Genomic DNA, 20,978 nt, shown 5'->3' with positions numbered 1-20,978 from the left:
CAGATATGAAAAACAAAATGATTTCCAACAGATTGGAAAAGATCAGTATACATCCCCATCCACAAAAAGGAGACACAAGAGACTGTAGAAACTATAGAACCATAGTACTAATCTCCCTTGCAAGGAAAATTATGCTCACAATACTGCAACATAGGCCTGTTACAGACTGCCAAAATAAAGCTGCTTCGGGTCTTTTTGGAGGTATGCTATTTAAATGATGCATGGGTCCAAAGAGTCCGGGGGTCGCACCAAAGCCACACTCCATTCCTAAGCACTGGAGTGCAGCTTTTGGTGCAGCTTCCGGATTCTTGGGATGCATGCATCATTTAAATAGCATACCTCCAAAGAGACCCGAAGCAGCTTTATTTTGGCAGTCTGTAACAGGCCATAGATTCCAACCATACAGGGAGAGAGAAATCCAAAAGGTCCAAGCAGGGGTCAGGAAAGGAAGAGGCACTAGGAACCACATTGCAAACATAAGATGCTAATGGAGCACAGCAGGGAGTTCCAAAAGAAAATCAGCATGTGCTTTATAGATTATAGCAAAGCCTTTGACTGCATAGACCATGAAAGGCTAGTAAATGCCTTTCAGGACTTGGGAGTTACAACATATTTGATAGTCCTGATGAGGAATCTGTACTCTGGACAAGATGCTACTGTCAGAACATGGAAAAACAGAATGGTTTCCAATTGGCAAAGCGGTCACACAAGACTGCATCCTATCCTATTTAACTTATATGCAGAACATATTGCAAGGAAAGCAGGCTTGGATGCAGAAAAGTGAGGAGTGAAAATAGGAGGAAGAAATCTCAACAATCTGAGGTATTCTGACAGCACCACAATACTAGCAGAGAACCTCACAGACCTGGAACAACTACTAAGAAAAATCAAGGAAGAAAGTGCAAAGGCAGGCCTATTGTTCAACATAAAGAAAACAAAAATAATGACCAAAGAGAACCTAGACAAGTTTGAATTAGACAATGAAGAAATAGAAATAGTAAATGAGTTCTCATATCTGGGATCAAACATTGATCAGAATGGGGGCTGCAGCCAGGAAATCAGAAGACGATTAAGAATGGGGAGTGCAGTTATGAAAGAACTAGAAAAGATCCTAAAATGCAAAGACATACAACTCAGCACAAAAGTTAGAATCATACAAGCCATTGTATTCCCTATTACCATATACGGATGTGAGAGCTGGACAGTTAAGAAAGAAGATAGGAGGGCGGGATACAAACCGCCGCTTTGCGGCGCTTCCCCGCCGCCGCCGTTTGCTCCGCGCGGGAGCTGCAGCAGTCAAACCGCGCGGAGCAAAAAGGAAGCTCCATTTCGGAGCTTCTTCTTGCGGCGCCTCTATGACGTCGCGAGGCGCCTGGCGCGGACTCGCGACGTCATAGGCGCCGCGACACGTCTGGACGCTATGCGTCCAGTACGTAAAGATGGCGGCGCCCATGTGGAAGGGGCGCCGCCATCTTGTACGTATTGTATACGTACTAGGGTTAGGGGGGTGCGGAAGCACCGCCCCTTCCTAACCCTAGTACGTATACAATACGTACTATATGGCGGTATGTATCCCGCCGAGGAAAATCAATTCATTTGCGATGTAGTGCTGGAGAATGCTGAAGATTCAATGGACCACCAAAAAGACAAACAAATGGGTCCTAGAGCAGAAGCCAGAAATACCCCTAGAAGTCAAGATGACAAAACCTAGACTGGACACATCATGAGAAGGCATGAATCATTGGAAAAAACAATAATGTTAGGAAAGGTAGAAGGATGCAGAAGGGAAGGCCACATGCTAGAAGGATGGAATTTATTAAAGAGAACACAAAAATGAGTTTTATGAAGTTGACAAATAACTTGGCCATAGTGGTTCATGTACTGGTCACCTTCCAGTTAGACTACTGCAATGCACTCTACATGGGGCTGCCCTTGGAGATGATTTGGAAGTTGCAATTACTGCAAAATGTAGCTAACAGATTGTTGACAGAAACAGCTTGTACAAATCATACAATGCTGCTTCTAGACAAATGTCACTGGCTACTAGTATGTTTGTGGACAGAATTCAATATGATGATAATGACATGTAAAGCCCTGAATGATTCAAGACCTCGGTGTTTGAAAAAGCATTTCTACTCAGATATCCTTGTCCAAGAGTTGAGATCTGCTGGAGAGGCCATCCTGTGTGTACCAGTGGGATCAGTACTCTGCACAAAGATATGGGAGAGGGCCTTCAAATCTGGGCACCCCAGCTGTGACTCCTTAACTGGCACCAATGTTGGTCTCATTTCAACACCAGGTTAAAACGCGACTTTTAAAAAAAGGTTTTGGGACCTAATGAGTTCATAAAGTTGAAGTTAATATAAAACCAAGTATGTATACATGTAACTTCAGCTTTATAAAGTATGCAACTGTTTAATGTCTTCTTAGAATGTTAATATTATTTCTATTGTTGATAGAACAATCTATTTGATTATTCTGCATTTTAAATTGTCCAGCTAATTTAATGTAAGCCTCCCAAAGATCTTACATATGGAGCAAGTAAAAATATTTCAACTAAACAACAAAATAAATAAATGTACCCACAGCCTTGAGAAAATACATAGGATTCATTTTACAACATGATCTGTAAGGTGTAATGACAAGTTGTTAATTTCATGGGCTAAAGTTGTTTTTTAAAAAAACACAGCTGTCACCTTGGAATGCTTCGGACCCTCAAAATTCCTGCAGTTCAGGCTTACTGGTTATCTCTTCCCTGACTGTTGAAGAAATACAGTAGTTCCCTTAGGGGGTCGGGGTGAACCAGACAGAAAATGTTTGGTTTTTTCTGGTTCTGGAGGCACCAGAAAACACCAGGCTAAAGAACCAGAGCACAATACCAGCAACCTCTGTCCCTCTCCAATTCTTGGGCAAGAATACTGCACGAACATGGGAGAAGCAGTGCCAAAATAACGTACACCTGGATACTTCAAAGTGATGGAGAAATGCCTTGAAGATGGACTTCCACATTCCAAGTTTGTGTGTGAGGGTGTAACATAAAAACCACGGGCAACCACTATGGCATCAAAAGGAAGCCAAATCATTTTAACGCATGTTTCTTTGTTATTCTTCAGAAGCAACAAACGCATAATTCAGATAATTAAAAAAGAAGCACAGTGTGTAATTCACTCTGTGTATGTGTATTGGATGAGACAACCACATCACAGTCAGCCCTCCATATTGAAGGTCTATCTGCAATTTTGAGTATCCATGATTAGCTGTGTCCCGTATAAGTGAATGGCAGTGCTTGCACACAGCTGTACTAATGCAGACACCTGAGCATCCTATCCACAGACCTATATGGCCTTGAGAACACAGAATATGTTGTATGGGGGGGGGGGGGGACAAAACCTCTGCTGATACATTGGGTCAACTGTAGTAACAAAGACTATTCCACAAGGAGAGCAGACCCATCTTCAAGGCATAAAGCCAGTTCTACAATTCACAAACCATTTTTGACTCAAAGTTGATTTCTCACATATTCCTGGGTGGTCATCAGTGTAGTGCTTTCTTTATAAAGTCTGAAGCCTTCGTAACCTTCGTAGTACGTCTACGGAAAGCTCAAAAATTGATTTGACATATTGCTTGAAACACTAATGGCCTCTGAGCAAACTCTAACATGTTAATTAGGGGGGAACTAGCAATAACATTTCAGTCAAGTATTTCATTTGCTTCCAAACATAACAAATTGCCAGAAATGTATCTTTTATTTGATTGTCATGGACATGGTTTTGCTTAGGTACAGGCAAATATTCCAGAGGGCTCTGAAACTAGTTAAATGGCAGGTGTCAAACAAAAGCAATCAAAAATATTTGCAAGAGAAGCAAAGCCGGACTATTTGCTTGTAGCTCTCCCTTTCACAGAAAATCTTGCATTAAATTTAACTTTACAGAAAATCTTTCAGAGCATTAAGTATTAATACCCAGAATTGGTAAGGCTGGGGCTAAAATTAATAATTCTCATATATTATTTCAGATTGCTATTATAAATATTATTTCATATCATATAGAAAGAATACTCTGTGTCTGGACTTCTTCATTTATAAGCTTCCTTTATGTTCCCTCTTATTCATTATTTGCTGATGCAAGGAAATTTTAGAACCCTGAAGGGGACTTAGAGATACAAGAAGGATAGTTTTCAAATAACTATCCTATAGAAGAAATGTTTATTGATTAGCCCTTAGGCTATTCTATAATAACCCTCTTCACTATACTTACACTATATCTACATCAGGAGAAAGCTCCTTGCATTTGCTCTTTGCAAGTTCAATTTGTGTCTACTTTTCTTGCTTAAAAGCTGAATTGGGGGCTCTAATGGTGTTAAAGACAAAGGTGCGGAAACAATTAAAGAGTGTCTCACTGAGTTCCACTAAATCAGAACAGGACATATCTACAGTAACTGCTGACTCCCTCCAGAAAGCAAATTTAAACGGTCCAATGGGTTGGAGAAGGCAGAAGATGATAGATAAGAGAGAGCAGGCCAGCAAAAAAGGTGACAAGAACAAAAAGTCAGTACACTTTATGTCCTGTCTTCTATAGCAAGGCAAAGGAGGAAGTTCTGCAAGATGAAGCAGTCTGTTACCATATAGCAACATTATTTTCTGCATTAATGAGAAGTCTATTTTATTGTGCTTCACCAAACCCAGATCATAACTGACCTCTATATCAAGGTTTATTGGCTTGCAAATCCTTGTTTATTCAGACACAATAAACCATAATTCTGGGTTCAAATGCAACTGGAAACTATCAATATTTCATCTGTTCACTCACTTGGAGAAATAAATGGGTGTTTCACACCAGTACAAAGCCCATGCACACTATAATAAGGCAGGATTTCTGGCTAAAAGTTTTTCAAGAACATGACCACTGTGACAGGCTCTGGGCATGCCTAGGAGCAACACAACCCTCTCTTAATTGTGAATGGGATCAGCTGAACTATGGATATTATTCTGAAAAACTAAGTATGTTTGTGAACTAGTATTCTTTGCAAAATCTACCACATGGATTACTCCACAGTCTGAAAGATGTATAATTAAAAGAGATTTTAAAAAAAAAACCTTTGTTGTACAGTTACATAAACCCACAGAATCTCTTCCCTTAAAAGGTATTGGTTTTACATGCTCATCCTAATTTGGAAACTATTTCACTGTTTATAATTCACTTATTTCAACATACTTCACAGCTTTTTAAACCAAAGGAGAAATCTAAATATATCACAGGTTTTAACAGGACTGTCTTGAAACAGAAAACCTCACAGGTTGCTTGCCCTCCTTTCCATATAAAGCATGTAGAACAAAAGAAGCCTGCTTAATTTTTACAAAGTTGCTTAATTTGTTAGCGGACAAAGGCAGTGCAGTCATGTAAGTTTAATCAGTAAATGAAAAAACCTTCCATTTTATCACTTCTTGGGATCCTTTTTCCTACAGTCCTTCCAATTTAAACGAATGCTCAAGGCAGATAACATCAATAAAAGATAATAAACATAGAAAGCATGATAAAAAGCAATAAAAAGTTTGAGATGGGGTCTGGCTATTCTGATCTGTAAATATAGACTGCAATATTTTAAGTTACTCCCACAGGACATGCCTGCCAAATATCAGCTTTCTAGCACAAAATAAATTATGCACCCTGATACATAAAACAACGTGTGCAACAGAAAACTGTATGTATTTCATATTTCTTCACTTGTCGTGCCTGGTTACTGCTACATTGTAGAATAAATGCAATTTCACACCACTTTAACTTTACGTAGTTGTTGCTGAGAATTGATATGCATATCTATTTCTTTTCAATTAGTAAAAAACTAACCAACCAAACAAACAAGGAAAACAAGCTTAGCAACAGATATTTGATGGAGTGGACTTAATCCACAAAAACATGCGCTGGATATTTCATTTTCTCAGTTGCTACAGGATTCCTTTATATCTTTTTATAACACCAAGTTGCATATAAGGATATATACAGCCTCTTGTCTTGCGCAATAAAACTTTTTGCTCAAGGAATTCAGAACTGCACTCCTCACCTTCCTTAAGTAAATACAACTATCTGATGTTTAACTTCATCAGTTACAGAAAGGGTTCAGTATTCTGGCCTATTTTGTTCCAGCTGGCTTAGGGTCAATGTTTTTCTTTCACTGATATCAGGCCATTTACATTTGTCTATTGATTACTTTATTGGCTTCCTTCAAAAAGGGAAGATCTTTCCAGCTGTAAGACTGCCAGGTATTCAAAAGTGCCAACTGCACTTTGTTTGGCTCAAACAAAAGAATTCTTACTGCACTGAATCAAGTGAAGCCAATTTCAATGAAGCAATATGAACAAGAGAAGATTCCTTCCTTCCTTCCTTCTTCATTTATTTATTGGATTTCTACACCATATCATCAACTTCCAAGAGATCACATTCAAGCTTCCTTTACAAAACTAATCCACAAAAATAATCAAAAAAGTTTGTTAGAGAGAAAAAACCAAAATGGATTATTTTAAAATAACATCCCATTACCTTCTGAAGTAATCTACAGCATTTTAAAAATTTAAAAAAAAATGACCAAAGCATAAAATGTTGGGGAGCTAATCAAATACTCAACTTTCCCCAAAGAACAATAATCCACTTATTAAATTACCTCACATTCTAATGATCAGAATTCACCCTCGATTATTGAAGGAATCAGAGTTTGGTGACTATAGTATTACTCAGTTAAGAACTGCACAGAGGAAAAGAGCAAGAATCTGCTGGCCTCACCCCATTGCTATATCTTTCATGTCACCCTCATTTTTCAATTCTGTAAAAGGGGAGCTTGAACTAAGTCTTTTGGTTCACCAGCACCACAATTTGATCTTTGGTGGAAGATTTCCTCTCCAGCTGTGGAGAGGGAAGTCCAGGAAGCCTGGACTCAAAGCAATTTACAAATATGTGGATTATTTTTTTTTGGGGGGGGGGGGGCAGTTGTGTATCTGATAACCTCCCCAACTTTGTTGTTTTTATGCTTTGGTCATTTTTAATTTTTAAGATGCTGTAGAATACTTCAGAAGGTAATAGAGTGTAAGTTTAAAATAATGCATTTGTTTTTCCTCTTTACCAAATTTCTCCTATTTTTCTTGTGGATTAGTTTTGGAAATAAATAAATAGCACTTTATAAATAAAGGTTAATAATAATAACATAGCAGGTTAACATTGAAATGTAATTAAACTGTGAAAAGCATTAGTAACCTCTTTAAAATGTCATTAAAATACTCTGGTTTCTCTTCGGATCGTATAAATCTTTCGCCTTTTACTAAAATGTCATTAAAATAAATAACATTTTAAAAAGTTTAACATGCAATTTTTTAAAAAAATAAATAAAAACAATTTTTAAAAAGTTTTTATTTGCCAATGGAATGACAGCAACTCCCAAAAAGGTAACTGCACAGTTTAGGAATAGCCAACCTATCTAGAGGTGTGGGGTGGCAAATTTTCCAGTGCCTTATTTCTTTGTGGCATATCTTCCATACTGTCTGTCTGTCTATGAGAAAGAGCCATCATGGTTTGAGCATTGGACTAAGATTCTGGAGAGCAGGGTTCGAATCCCCACTCAGACATGGAAACCCACTGGGTGACCTTGGGCATGTATCACACTCTCAGCCCCAGAAAACTCTGTGATAGGGTCACCATTAGTCACACAGATAACTTGAAGGCACACGACAACAACAACAACAACAACAACGCCATAGTAAACTGGGCTGTAGTACTACAGTCAGTCATGTTAGATGGACTAAACTTAGCATATAAAGTTCTAGTTATTCTTCTAAGTATAGAAACAATGACCAACCCTAATACTCACAGTAACTAACAAATGAACATATTGCTATGCTTGTTTCCTTTTCCCAAATCTCTTACTTCTCAGTCACAACCACATGTAGCCAAGACAAAATGTGATAGGCTGTCTCGACCCACAGAATCACAGCCATTCTCTAGTGAAATAAAATATTTTTTCTCACCTTTAAATGGAATGATAAGTAGTTTCTTAGCTTGAAATGGAATGATAAGTAGTATAGAAAGTGAGCGAAGGTGATTCAGACAAATAGTTAAAACTGTTGATTTAAGGTGTAACAGGTTCAGTTTTCTTTAGGTCTGTGACCTTAAAAAGTAGTGATTTGTTGGGTAAGGTCATTTTTTTGCTAAATATAAGGGAAGTATATGCTCTTCTGTTCACGTTGTTACAAATATCCCAATAAAATAATTTATACATTAAGCTCTGAATGTGTTTAAATATATCTAAACTAAATGTGTGAAATCAGATAACATTACTTAGAGCACTGCAAGTTTTTCTGAATTCCCTCCCCACCCCCAAGACCCACATCACCTACCTTTTCCAGAAAACCCACATCACATTCCCTGTCTCATGCCCTCACCAACTGTGCCAGTGCATATCTTTTGGCAGTGCTTCTAAGGATATGGTGTGGGAGACCAACAATTTCTTTTTCTAATATGCCGGGAACTAGTACCATAATTGTGCCCATTGCACGGACCATCACTCTGAACAGCATGGTTGTATGGGATAGCCTCTGAAGGATTACAGGATTGTGTCTTAAATCAGAAATGGTAAAAATACAGCTGTCCAGCTCTTGCTGGAATTCAGGTCCCAGCATTGCTCACCAATGGATATGCTGGCTACAGCTCATGGAAGTTAAAATTGGACAATGGCTGGACAGCCATGCTTTGCCTAATCTGCCATCCCTTTAGGAGAGAGATTGTAAATCTTTACTACAGGGAAATTTCCCCTACAATTTGGCTCATGATTCTGAGGATTTCATCTGGAATCTACTAAAACAGCAGGAACGAGACTGGTAAATATTGATTCAGATTAGATCAAACCCCTCTTTCCCTACCACCTTCTTCCCTCTGAACACAAGCCAACAAGGGCTGAAAAATTGGTTGTTTCTTCATTATGGAATGCCCATGCACTTTCCAATTTATATAAATGTGGTTTCCCTGCCCTGATTTATACATGTTCTAGATCACAGGGGGTTGTATTCACACTGCACAATAAAAACAGTTTGACCTCACTTTAAGTGCTATGCCACTAGCCTACTGAATGCTAGGATTTGTAGTTTGGTGAGGCACCAGAACTCTCTGATAGAGCAGGCTAATACCTCACCAAACTACAAATCTCAGGATTCTGTACAATAGAGAATGGTCATATTATGTACAGTTTCCACACATGCTCTAATTAAATGCATCAAAAGTTAGCACCTAGTTTAACAGCCAGTGGCATGCTAACATAAGGGCCAGCATATGTAACAGCTGCATTTTAAGATGACTAGGAATGGATGGTAAGGTCCTTCCCTATGACTCAATGTTCATATAAGCTAGACGTTTAGTATTTTTGTTTTAATAAATAATTGGGGCATTTTAAAAGAAATTGTAATTGGGTGTCCATTTTCCCATTCAGATAGTCTATGAGTGGAAGCTTCTCCATGACATACAATTCAGATAATCAAATTGTTTTGAAAGTGTTTTTTCAAAGGAGGAAATCAACAAAGAGATGCAGATTTTTAAACACACCCATAGCCTTGTTTCATTACCCCACCCACCATAAGAAAAATATCTGAATTAAAAAGAAGAAAAATCACTGAAACACTTATTGAAGCCTAAAATACTGATACCTACTGTATATACTCAACTATAAGTCGAGCTCATGTATGAGTCAAGGTCAGGTTTTGGGGCCATAATTATGGATTTTGCCATGACTCATGGATAGGTTGCGGGTAAAATTTGGAAGCCCCTTTAGTGTGAGTATAGCAACAGAGACTCTCACTGAGGCTTTTTGCTTCATCATTTCAGCCAGACATGCTGAGGGGCTCTTAAACAAACAGCAATATCAATCAATCACTCAGGACTCTTTCTACTTGGCTCCAGAGGGAAATAAACTCCTCTCCACAGTGCACAGGGAAATCTGAAAGGTACTATCACATTACCATAGTGACTCATAAATAAGTTGATCTGGGATTTTGGGGTCAATTTTGGGCATAATTTTTTAGACTTATAGATGAGTATATATGGTAATTCCTTTTGAAATATTACTAAATTATTTGTCACCACAATTACCTGAGAGCAGGCAGTGCTGTAGCGAAACTTTCTTCAAGTTACACACAGACACTGGCCTAAATATAGCTGGTAGTCTTAAGTAGAGTAGATATATTGAATTGGATGGAACTTGCATAACTGTTGACTTACCAAACGCTTGCTGATTCAAAAGTTGTGGCCCATTCACACTACATAGCTCTAGCACTATGATTCCACTTAAACTGCCACAGCTGCATCCTATATAATCCTGTAGTCTAGTGAGGCATTAGAGCTTTCTGGCTGAGAATTCTAAATGGTTGTTGTTGTATGCTTTCAAGTTGTTTCTGACCTATGCCAACCCTAAGACGACCCTATCACAGGGTTCTCTTTGCAAGATTTGTTCAGAGGGAAATGTGATGCTCAGAGACCGTGATTTGCCCAAGATCATCCAGTGGGTTTCCATTGACAAGCGGTGATTTGAACCCTGTTCTCCAAAGTTGTAGTCCAAAGCTCAAATCACTACACCATGCTGACTCCTAATGCCTATCTCTAGACAACTGTCAAGCCACATGATGGAACCATAGCAATTAAAAGTACAGTTGGCTCTCCATGTCTGCAGGGAATCCATTCTGAACACACACACACTTGCAGATACCAAAATCCGTACACACTCAAGTCCTGTTTTTCTCAATGGTGGCACAATGTGTGCATGCCCGCTAGCACAGCTGCATGCCCTCACTGCCATTAATAAAAATGAAGCTTGCCATCTGCAGATAGTTAAATCAGCAGATCGCAAGTCTGCCGATAAAGAAGGAGGACTGTATTACAATAGTGTTGCAAAATTTATAATGTGAATGTGCCCCTCTAGTTGTGACTAATAAATCACTCTGGGCCACAGGCTCTGAAGATATCATGAATCAGCCTCTACAATTCAGGCTGAGTTTGCTGATCCACAGGACCCAAGCAGAGGACATTCTATAAACAGATGACTTTTCCTCCACACCTCATAAGCCTCTCAAAATAGTCCTCCTCATGTCCTGTCATTTTTCTTCTTTCATTTTTTTTTTTTTTGTAACCCTCACACTTCCATTTTTATTATTCTTCCCTCCTGCTAGGGAAACTGGGTGGGCTGCAGCACTCAGCAACCCACCCACTCTCCACAAAAGGTGGAGTATAACCTACTAGTGGTTCCATCCCACTGCAGAAGAATTTTCTGAATTAAAATTGCAAAGTTAATATCATCCTTAGCATTGCCACAAGGAAACAGGTAAAAATCAATGTGGTCCCAGCTAAAGTAGAGTCATGTTCAAAACACATTGCAGAAATAATTCAGTTTGAGACTGCTTTAACTGCCCTGGCTCAAATGTAGTTTTGTGAGACATTTAGCCTTCCCTGTCAGAGAGCTCTGGTGCCACAATAAAGTGTAATAAAGGTTTAACAGATTAACTACAAGGCTTAATAGATATATGTTCCACAAACATATGTTCCTATGATTTTTAATTGGGAAAATGAAATTAATCTCCCTCATTTAAAAAAAATCTCCATTCCAACATTAATCACTAATATCATCATCATCATCATCATCATCATCATCATCATCATCATCATCATCATCATCATCTATATCAATCTCTATATCAATGTCTATTTCTATCTCTATTTCATTTTGATATTAACCATGAAATAGATCTATGCACTGAAACAGTATGGAATATTCTCTTCATAGTTATTCTGCCGCTTAAACAAAAAACATGGGGAAAGGATAGTTAACATTTAGCATCTATATATTTTCACTAATGTTATAACCATTTATCCAGCTACTACAACTAAAGCTATACAGATTATCACCTACTACTAGTATAGTATCACCTCATTCAAAGGTCTCAGACACAGGAAGTTTTGATAAATGCACATGTTTTCATTCCACACAGTCCCAGCTGTTAACAACTGAAATCTGGTACTTGGGTGCCAATGCTGTACCTTACGAACTCAATCAATGCTACATCTGAAGAATTTAGAGCAACACTGATATACTTGTGCTAGTTGTATAACTGAATATATGTTTCAGATTAACAACATTATCTATATATCACAGACAGCTGGAGCATAAATTTAAGTAAATGCAACATATTTCTGTTATCTCTTTCAGAGCCACCAATAATAAGATAAATTTTGTTTAACTATGTTTTGGTGCTAATTTAAATAGCTGCTGAGTTATTTAGGACTCATACACATCTTTACAAAAACCTGACAGCTATAGTACCACATTTGGTTCTTGCTGTATAATATCCAGTGAGATGCAGTAATTGGATATTGCTATTGCACTATAAATTTTTGTGACACAGTAATAATACCTTTGCTTACTGATAAGGAATATCAGGGGTTTTTTTTTTTTTGATGAAGTAGGAGTAACTTTGCTATAATTTGTTAACTTTTTGAAATCAAGACTACAAATGTTATTGTGACAGAACATGCAGCCTGATCACAAAATAAGATAACTGAAAGCCTGAGTACTTACAGGCTACATACAGGTATACCTCTGACAAACTCCTTTTTACCAATGTTTAAAAACCTGCCCAACTTGTCCTCTGTCTAGATGAAAGTTTTTAAGCATCAGCATTGGGAGAATGGTGAAGAAAGCTGGAGAAACACAGTCTGTCACAAAATGTGACAACAATGTATAGAGTATGAGATTTTAGAAAGCTAGGGCATCCCCCCCTCCACTTTGCAAAACCTTCTTCCATTTCCACCTTCAAGAAGATCCTTGCAATTCTTCTTGTTGATATTAATTTCTATGCCTCCCTCTCTTCCTTCCCCCCCTGAACATCCTTCTCCCAAAAGCATTCTTGCAATAGTAAGGGTCTGGAAACCATGCCCTATGAGGAACAACTTAGGGAAATGAGTATGTTTAGTCTGGAGAAGAGATGGTTAATAGGTGATATGATTGCCCAGTTTAAATATCTGAAGGGATGTCATACTGAGGGGGGAACAAGCTTGTTTTCTGCTGCTCCAGAGAACAGGATCCGGAACAATGGATGCAAGCTACAGGAAAAGAGATTCCACCTCAACATTAGGAGGAACTTCCTGACAGTAAGGGCTGTTCGACAGTGGAACACACTCCCTCGGAGTGTAATGGAGCCTCCTTCCTTAGAGGTCTTTAAACAGAGGCTGGATGGCCATCTGTTGGAGGTGCTTTGATTGTGAGTTCCTGCATGGCAGGGGGTTGGACTGGATGGCCCTTGTCTATTTAAAAAAATAAGGAGGGGAAAACTCATGTTCTCACAGACTGAGGACACTGTTGAATTTCTATGTGTGAGGCAACTTTCACAGGCTCTGTAGCAAGCCAGGTTTTAAAAAAAGGTGTTATGTTAGAACCATATTATATGTTAGAACCAGATTACCAGTAATAATAATATTAAAACCATTTGAAACTGAGGCAAAGGGAGTGGATTCCAATTGTACTGGGAGTTAAAAGCATTCAAATGGGCAATAGGGGCGTGGATATCATTCCAGAGCTACTTAAATTTAGGTCTGCACAACCTATCTGGTACTGGCAACCTGAATGGAAAAGAATTTCAAGAAAACCTAAACGAAGTCACACACATAATATCAAATCCAAGCAGAGAGAGAATATGATAGAGATTTGTGTGAACACAGAAAGTCCACACATGGTTTTGTAACCTCATTCCCGATCGCTTGACAGCAGCCTTCTATGGATCTGCTGCAAGCCAAAGTTATGCACACATACTAAACCTGTGGACAATGAATATGTGTAGAATAGTTTTTTGGGGGGGGAAATAAAACATACACAGTATATGTTCTTTGCCAAGTTATGTATCAACTATAATGAACTCATAATCAAGCATGTATTGATACCACTGTATTGATTTTAAGATATACTGCTATAAGAAGAAAGTATTGTCTCACCATTGTCTTCAACTGAGAAGTAGAAGATATCACTAGTTGCATTTTCACCTTCCCTCAAGACATAGCAGATCTTCATGTCATCAATATCAGCTGACAGGGACAGGAAAAAGCTACATTAGTTACTGGATCACCACTATGCTAACAGAAAAAGCTTTTTCAGAGCAGTTTGAACTGTAAGGCTTTAATCCTATGGACACTTACATCTTAATAAGCTGAGTGGCCCTTACTTTTTGGTAGATTTCTATAGGACTGTGCAATAGAGAATTTTTTGAGGATAGGATTACAACTTATAAATTTTCTTCATAAGCTTATTTATTTTATTAATAAAAATCTCACTTTTCAATGAAAAACATTCTCAGGAGATGCTCCCAATATAAAATAACAAAACCAACAACAAAGTTCTGGCAAAAACTAGCATGCAGGCCCTGCCAAACTGAATAAAACTAGAAACTCAACTCATTACTGTTACATTATGCATTTTTCATTATGCAATGTGCAAAAATAAGAAGAAAAAGAAGGAGGAAGAAAAGGGGGAGGATTCCATCTATCTCCAAAAACTGGGACTCAAGGCAACTTACAATTTAAAAAGAAAATTACAGCTAAAAACATACAAAAGGTAAATAGCAAAACTATTAAACTATTTACCATTTTGAAACAATTTCAAGAAAGTTAAAATGAAATTTAAAAGATTTTAAAAACAGTTCAGTTTTAAAATATTCTTTTAAAAACTTCTATTTTAAAAACCAGTCAGCATAAAAAGAGTTTTGCCTGCTACTGGAAGGCCAGCAAGGAGGCAGCTATTCTGGCCTTTTTTGGAAGGGAGTTCCAGAGTCTAAGGCCATCCACTGAGAACAGCCTCTCTCACATGCCCCCTTTGACAATGGTGGGACTGAGAGAAGGGTCTTTTCTGTCAATTTTAGTCCCCAGGCAGGCTCACACAAGAAGATACGGCCTTTTAGATAGCCTGGATCTGAGCCACATAGGGCTTTATAGGGCATAACTAACACTTTGAATTGTGCCTGAAAACAAACTGGCAGGCAGTGGATCTGTAGGGTCCCTGTCACCTGCCACATTCTGGCTGCAAGTCTTTGTACTAGCTGAAGTTTCTAAACGTCTGTGCAACTGACACAGAATAAGTGGTTGGTGGGAAGGAAACTATCAATGATGCCAAGATTATAAAGCAAACAAACTTCTTTGCATGACATTAAACTTCTAATAGAATCAGTAAATAAGACAGAAAGCCCTTAGCACTAACCTTGTGTGAAGGCTTTAACACTTCCATTTCCTTGGGCGGTATTAATAAGAAGCCCATGCCTTGGCACATCTGTGATCTTGAACTTCAACAGTTTGTGTGGACTGTCTCTGTCTTCTGCCTTCAGATACTTGCTGGTAATTAAGAAGCCTAAGTGCCCGGTTGGAATACTTCTCAAAGTTGAGGCACCCTTATTCACTACTATCTGTGGCACACCATTGTCCAGAGAATTGATCTGGATCTTCATTGTCTGTGGGTGATGTGTTTCAAGGACGGTATCAGGGAAAACATAGAAATCTGAATGAGTTCCATCAGTCACAGTGAAAGAAAAGCTGTCTTGAGTAGTTTCTGTGCCATCATGCCTATAGTTGATCATGTTCTCATTCAGATCTTGCTTAGTAAAACTGGTTACAGAGTAACTGTTATTGTAAATTATCTGGCCATGTACTGGGACTTGTGTTATTACGAAGCGGAGGAAACGGTCAGGTGTGTCCCGATCTTCAACATTCAGCTCAAATGGGGTGATCAGTTTGGTTTCCCCTTCCTGAATAGCTAGGTCATGGATGGTGAGAATTGGCTTTTTATTGTCTACATCAGTAATTGAGACCCTGAAGGTACGGAAGACTGGATTATAGCCATCTGTCACTTCAAACTCAAAACTATCCATCTTCACTTCATCCTCTGCAGTGTGGATGTAATAAATCTTGTTACCAGCTAGCTGAAGCTGGGTGAAGGTAACTACAGGAACTCCAGGATGGTCAGAGTTCTCCAAATGGCCTCTGCTTGGAGCTCGAGTGATACTGAACCGGAGAAGCTCATCCGGGCTGTTAATGTCACTTGTGCTCAGCAGGTCAGTAGTGAGTGTCACCTTTCCACCTTCTTTCAAAGTCACTCCTTTATTGATCACCTCGGGAAAGACCATATCAATACCACTGATGGTAATATAAAAATACCTGTCTATCAAAGGATTCATGCCATCCGTGACATCAAACTTAACCAAGTCACGGACTCCCTGATGGCCTGTATGAACATAGCGGATACAACCCTGATCTATGTCATTCTGTGTGAAATTCATGCCCAGTGTGATATTGCCTAACAGTTCTCCTTCTTTGTTCATATGCTGCAGAAGTCCGTGTCTGGGTACCAAACGAATAACATACATGAGTGTCTTGTCCTCTGAATCTATATCAGTAGCCTTGAGTTCCCGGTTAGTGATAATTTTGGACTCGCCTATTTCCACATCTAATCCATCATTGATAGCTAATCTAGGTGTCTCATCATCTACCAAAATGACCATAATTAAAACTTCTTGCTCCACTATGTGCAGACCATCAGTCAACTGGATTCTGAAACTATCCTCTTTAGTTTCTGAGTCATCGTGCTCATACACAATGCTGGAGGCTTCCTGGATTTCTTCCAGAGTGAAATTGTGTACTGACACTGTGCCAGTGGGCAGCTGATTAACAATCTGTCCATGTTTTGGAGGAACAGTTACAAAGAAGCGCAACTCATCTGGGGGTATATCAGCATCCACACCATTGAGAATGGGAGTGTCAATCACCAAGCTCATCCCCTCTAATACCACAAACTCACGTACATGTAAGTCTGGTTTCTCATCATTGGTTGGGATAATGACAACGGGAAAGAACTGGTGTGGTGAGAAGTTGATGCCATCAGAGCAGTGGAAAGTGAATCTATCTTCTACCGGTTCTACTCCTTTATGGATGCTCTGCACATAATTGATGTGCCCAAGACGAACATCTTTGATGGAAAATGCACTTATGGCAGTCCCAGCTCTGGATTTTTCTGATCCAGGGGCTGGAGAGATATTCTCCAGGTACCCAGAGGTAGACTGTACTACAATGGTACACAAGACGTCATCCCTGGGAGTATCTACATCCTCTACATCCAGCAAATTTAAGTTTAACACATTTTTCCCTCCCTCATAAACAGTAAATGGTTCTTCCCCCACCATAACCTCAGGAGCAATATTGTCCACTGGCAAAATGGTCACAGTTACACGCACTCCTTCCACAGTGTTGCCTCCCACCACCCACTCACTGGAGAGGTCCGAGATAGTAAGATTAAAGGAATCAGACAGCTTCTTCAAACCAATCTCACCACCATTGTGAGCATAAACTACTGTTCCACTAATAAGATCTTGCTGGGTGAACTTCTTAGCAGGTACCCCATCCACTAAGATATCACCCAATTTTGGGGGATCCTCCACAATAAAAGTCAGTGCCAGTTCATCAGTATCCTCATCTGTCCCCTGAATAAGAGAAGTTGTTATTTCAGTGACACTATTTTCCAGCACATCAATAAAGGCCCCCAAAAGTCCATCGCTGCCAGGGATGGTGATGCTGGGTCGTTCATCATCCACTGGCTGAACAGCAATCTTAACAGTGATTGGAACTTGATGCACCCCATCACTCACTTCCAGCTGCAAGGAATCACTGGTGAATTCATCACCACTATGCTGGTAGGATATGCGACCATTAGCAATGTCATCTAACAAGAAAGATTCGCCTTGCACCATCAGTCCTTCCTCCAAGTAGCGCAGGTGGCCATGCTGCGGTGCCTCCATTAAGGTGAAGACAATCCGATCAGTATCTGTATCCTTATCTGTGGCATCTAGCTGAGTGCTGGTCAGAAGGAAGCTACCCCCTTCAAACACAGTAAAGCCAGCATTGGTGATCTGCGGGGGCTGGTTATCCACCGGCTGCAAGAAGAAGGTGAAGATGCCTAGTGCAGAATTACTCGCTCTGTCTTCCACACTGTAAGTGAACTGCACCACTCTTGGAGTGATGCCAAGCTCTTGGTCCGGTGGCTTATAGGCCACCTTATGATGATTTATTTGTGCTTGTGTAAAGTGTGTAATGGCCACCAAAGGATTGTCAGTCAACACAATCTCTCCAGCCACCACAGGGTGGTTTTCATCTGTGTCAGTTGGTGGTGACAGCACAGTGTATCTCAGCTCTCTGTCATCTGTGTCCAGATCGGTGTAACGCAGGTAACGTTTCCTGAAGTGGGTGATCTGATACTCAAGGACAGTCATCTGCAAGGTGGTACCTGGGTACAATTCTGGAGGCAGATTATCTACTGGCTGAATCTTGATAGTGAACACCTGCTCTCCAGACTGATTTGGGGGGTCATTATCATCTTGGAGGTAGAACGTGAACTGGTCCATTACTAGGCTGGTGCTATGAGGCCCCGTGTGCCTGTAGAACAACTTTCCATCCAAGATATCTTGTTGCAGCCACTCGGTCACCTCCTTCTCATACAGACCTTCACTCTCCAGAAAGTGCCAGGTGGATGTAGTAGCACCATCTCCCTCCCCGTCCTCCTCCTCTTTCTCGTAAGAGGATGGGAGTTCTGCTTGTCTCAGCAAAAGCACACCAAGACGTCGATCGCTTGATGAATCTGGAGGTCCTTCAACCTCTTTCAGTACAAATCGAATGGCTGCGTCATCAGAGTCTATGTCCGTAGCGCTGAGGACAAAAGGGGAGATCTGGACCACCTGGTGCTCGCTGAGGACCAAGCCAGTGTTGGCGTTGAGGAGAGGTGGTTGGTCATCCTCGGGGGCTATAGTGATCGGATAAAGAAATTCCACTTGGTGTCGTCCGTCTCCCATCCGAAAGATAATGTTATCGCTGTAACTGTGCTCGCTGCCATCGTGCTGGTAGACGACCCGTCCAGCTTCCAGCTCCGCCGGGGTAAAAAACTGGCGACCGGGTGGCGCACCCAACACCCGGAGCTCTCCGTGTTTGAGGCCCCTGGTGACCCACACCTTCACGTCGTCCAGGTTGTCCTCGTCACCGATCCGGAGGTTGTCCCCGAGGGGCCTCGACTGGCCTTCAAAGAGCGTCATCTGGGGACCGGCCACCCGGTTGAAGATGGCCACGGGGGCCAAGGTGTTCATGGGCTTGACCACCACCACGAAGGCGAAGGGCTCGGAGGTGGCCCCCTCGGGGTCCACGACCTCCATCTCCAGCTGGAAGAGGCGCTCCCGGTCGGAGTCTGTGGCGGGGGGCTGGTAGGCCACTTTCAGCTCCCGCACCTCTCTCTGGGTGAAGGCCGTGAGGGGCCGGCCGGGGTCGTCGGTGCTGAGGAGGTACCCTTCGTCGCTGCTGCCGCCCCCTGGAGGTGAGGTGAGGTTGAAGAGCAGGAGGTCGGAGGGGCTCTCCAGGTCCTCGGCGGCCAAGAGGTCCGGGGTGAGGGCGGTCAGGACAAACTGGTCCACCTCCATCATGAGGAGGGCCACGAAGCTGGGCTTGGGGGGCGTGTTGGGGGCCCCTTCCCGGAGGCGGACCACCACCTGGAAGTACTCCTCCTCCTCCTGCTGCTGCTGCTGCTCCTGGCCTGGGCCGCCCACCTGGACCTTCATGGGGATGGCGTCCCTGTCGGGCGAAGGGCTGCTGGCCGTGTGCTGGTAGTAGAAGCCGGAGGCCAGGAAGGCGGCGCAGTCGAGGCTGTACCCGGCCGGCAGGGGGCGCCCCTGGGAGTCCACCAGGGCTCCGTAGGCGGGCAGGGCCACCCGGGGCTCCGGCCGCGCGGTCAGGCGGCAGCGGGGGGCGCCCTCCTCCAGGGCCAGGAGAGCCGGCTCCAGAGGCGGGCTGCGTCCGCCCAGCTTCTCCACCAGCAGCGGCAGGTTGCGGCGGACCAGGCGGAGCTGCTGGGCCAGGACCTGGGCCTCCAGGGTGAAGGGCTGCACCAGGGTCCGGCTGGGCGAGTGCCAGCGGAGCTGGAGGCGGAGGCGGTGGCGGCCGGGGCTCCGGGAGCCGAAGTGGGTGTAGCTCACCTCCCGGGGCCCGAAGGAGCAAGGGAAGCGCCCGGGGGACAAGGCGCCCGGCAGCGGAGGGCCCTCGGGGCCCCGCCAAGGCTCCAGCACCTGCACCCAGCAGCGCTCCCCCGGCGGCACCCGCAGCACCAGGTCCCGCGAGGGATCCAGCCAGACCGAGCGCCCGAAGGGCACCCGCAGGCCCCGGTTCCAGGCCACCAGGTGCCCCTCGGAAGCAGCAGCAGCGCCCTCGGCCTCGGCCTGGCCCTCGACGGGGAGGCTGCCCAGGGAGGGCGGCGGCAGAAGCAGCAGCAGCAGAGCCCCCCGAAGCAGCGCCCGGGCTCCGGCCATGACGCCTCGGCTCCTGCTGCTGCTGGTGCCGCCGCTTCCAAGGCGCTCTTCTTGGCTCTCTGAGCTCCGGCGGGCTTTGGGACCCGGCTCAAAGGAGGCAGGCAGCGAAGGAAGGAAGGAAGGAAGGACCCCTCCTCCTCCTCCTCCTCCTCCTCCTCCCCAAGGAGACAGAGACGACGAGACCCCCGGAGGCAGGCAGGCAGCCAGGCGGGGATGGGAGGGAGCTCTGGCCCCAGGCAGGGAGGGCGCTTCTCCCCGGGAAGGGAGCCCAGGAGCCAGCCCCACCGACAGCAGCCTCCCCTCCGCCTCCGCCTCCGCCTCTTTCCCTTTCCCCCTCCAGGGAGACCCAAGGGCCATCCAGTCCAACCCCCTCCCGCCAGCCAAAGGACTCTGTCCCGGCAGCCTCTCTTTTAAGAGCCCCGAGGTCTCCCTCCCTCCCTCCCACTCCTCCCTGCCTGCCTCCCTCCCGGGGCTCGAGTTTTAAGGCTCCGTTACCCTCCGAGGGACAGAGAGAGTCCCCAGAGAGATCTGTCTTGCAGCCCCTTCGAGACTCACTGAAAGAAAGACATTGGCAGCGTCAGCTTTCCTA

General features: G+C 42.7%; 1 protein-coding gene across 1 annotated transcript in view; it reads right to left on the bottom strand.

Moving 5' to 3' along the window:
• The window catches only part of LOC149312942 (FRAS1-related extracellular matrix protein 2-like), a 96,537-nt gene extending 76,148 nt beyond the window's left edge, over positions 1–20,389 (bottom strand). Inside the window, exons 1-2 of the mRNA XM_089527238.1 lie at positions 15,262–20,389; positions 14,007–14,096 (exon numbers count right to left, since the gene is read on the bottom strand). Of these exons, the coding sequence (XP_089383364.1) occupies positions 14,007–14,096; positions 15,262–20,389 (5,218 nt within the window). The remainder of the gene's footprint in view (positions 1–14,006; positions 14,097–15,261) is intronic.
• Positions 20,390–20,978: the final 589 nt, after the last annotated feature.

The sequence above is a fragment of the Sceloporus occidentalis genome, unplaced genomic scaffold, assembly GCF_023333645.1.
Source record: "Sceloporus occidentalis isolate IW3139 unplaced genomic scaffold, rSceOcc1.0.p SCAF_5, whole genome shotgun sequence".
Classification (NCBI taxonomy): domain Eukaryota; kingdom Metazoa; phylum Chordata; class Lepidosauria; order Squamata; family Phrynosomatidae; genus Sceloporus; species Sceloporus occidentalis.
The sequence above is the reverse complement of the archived record's forward strand: the minus strand, read 5'-3'. Positions and strand labels throughout refer to the sequence as shown.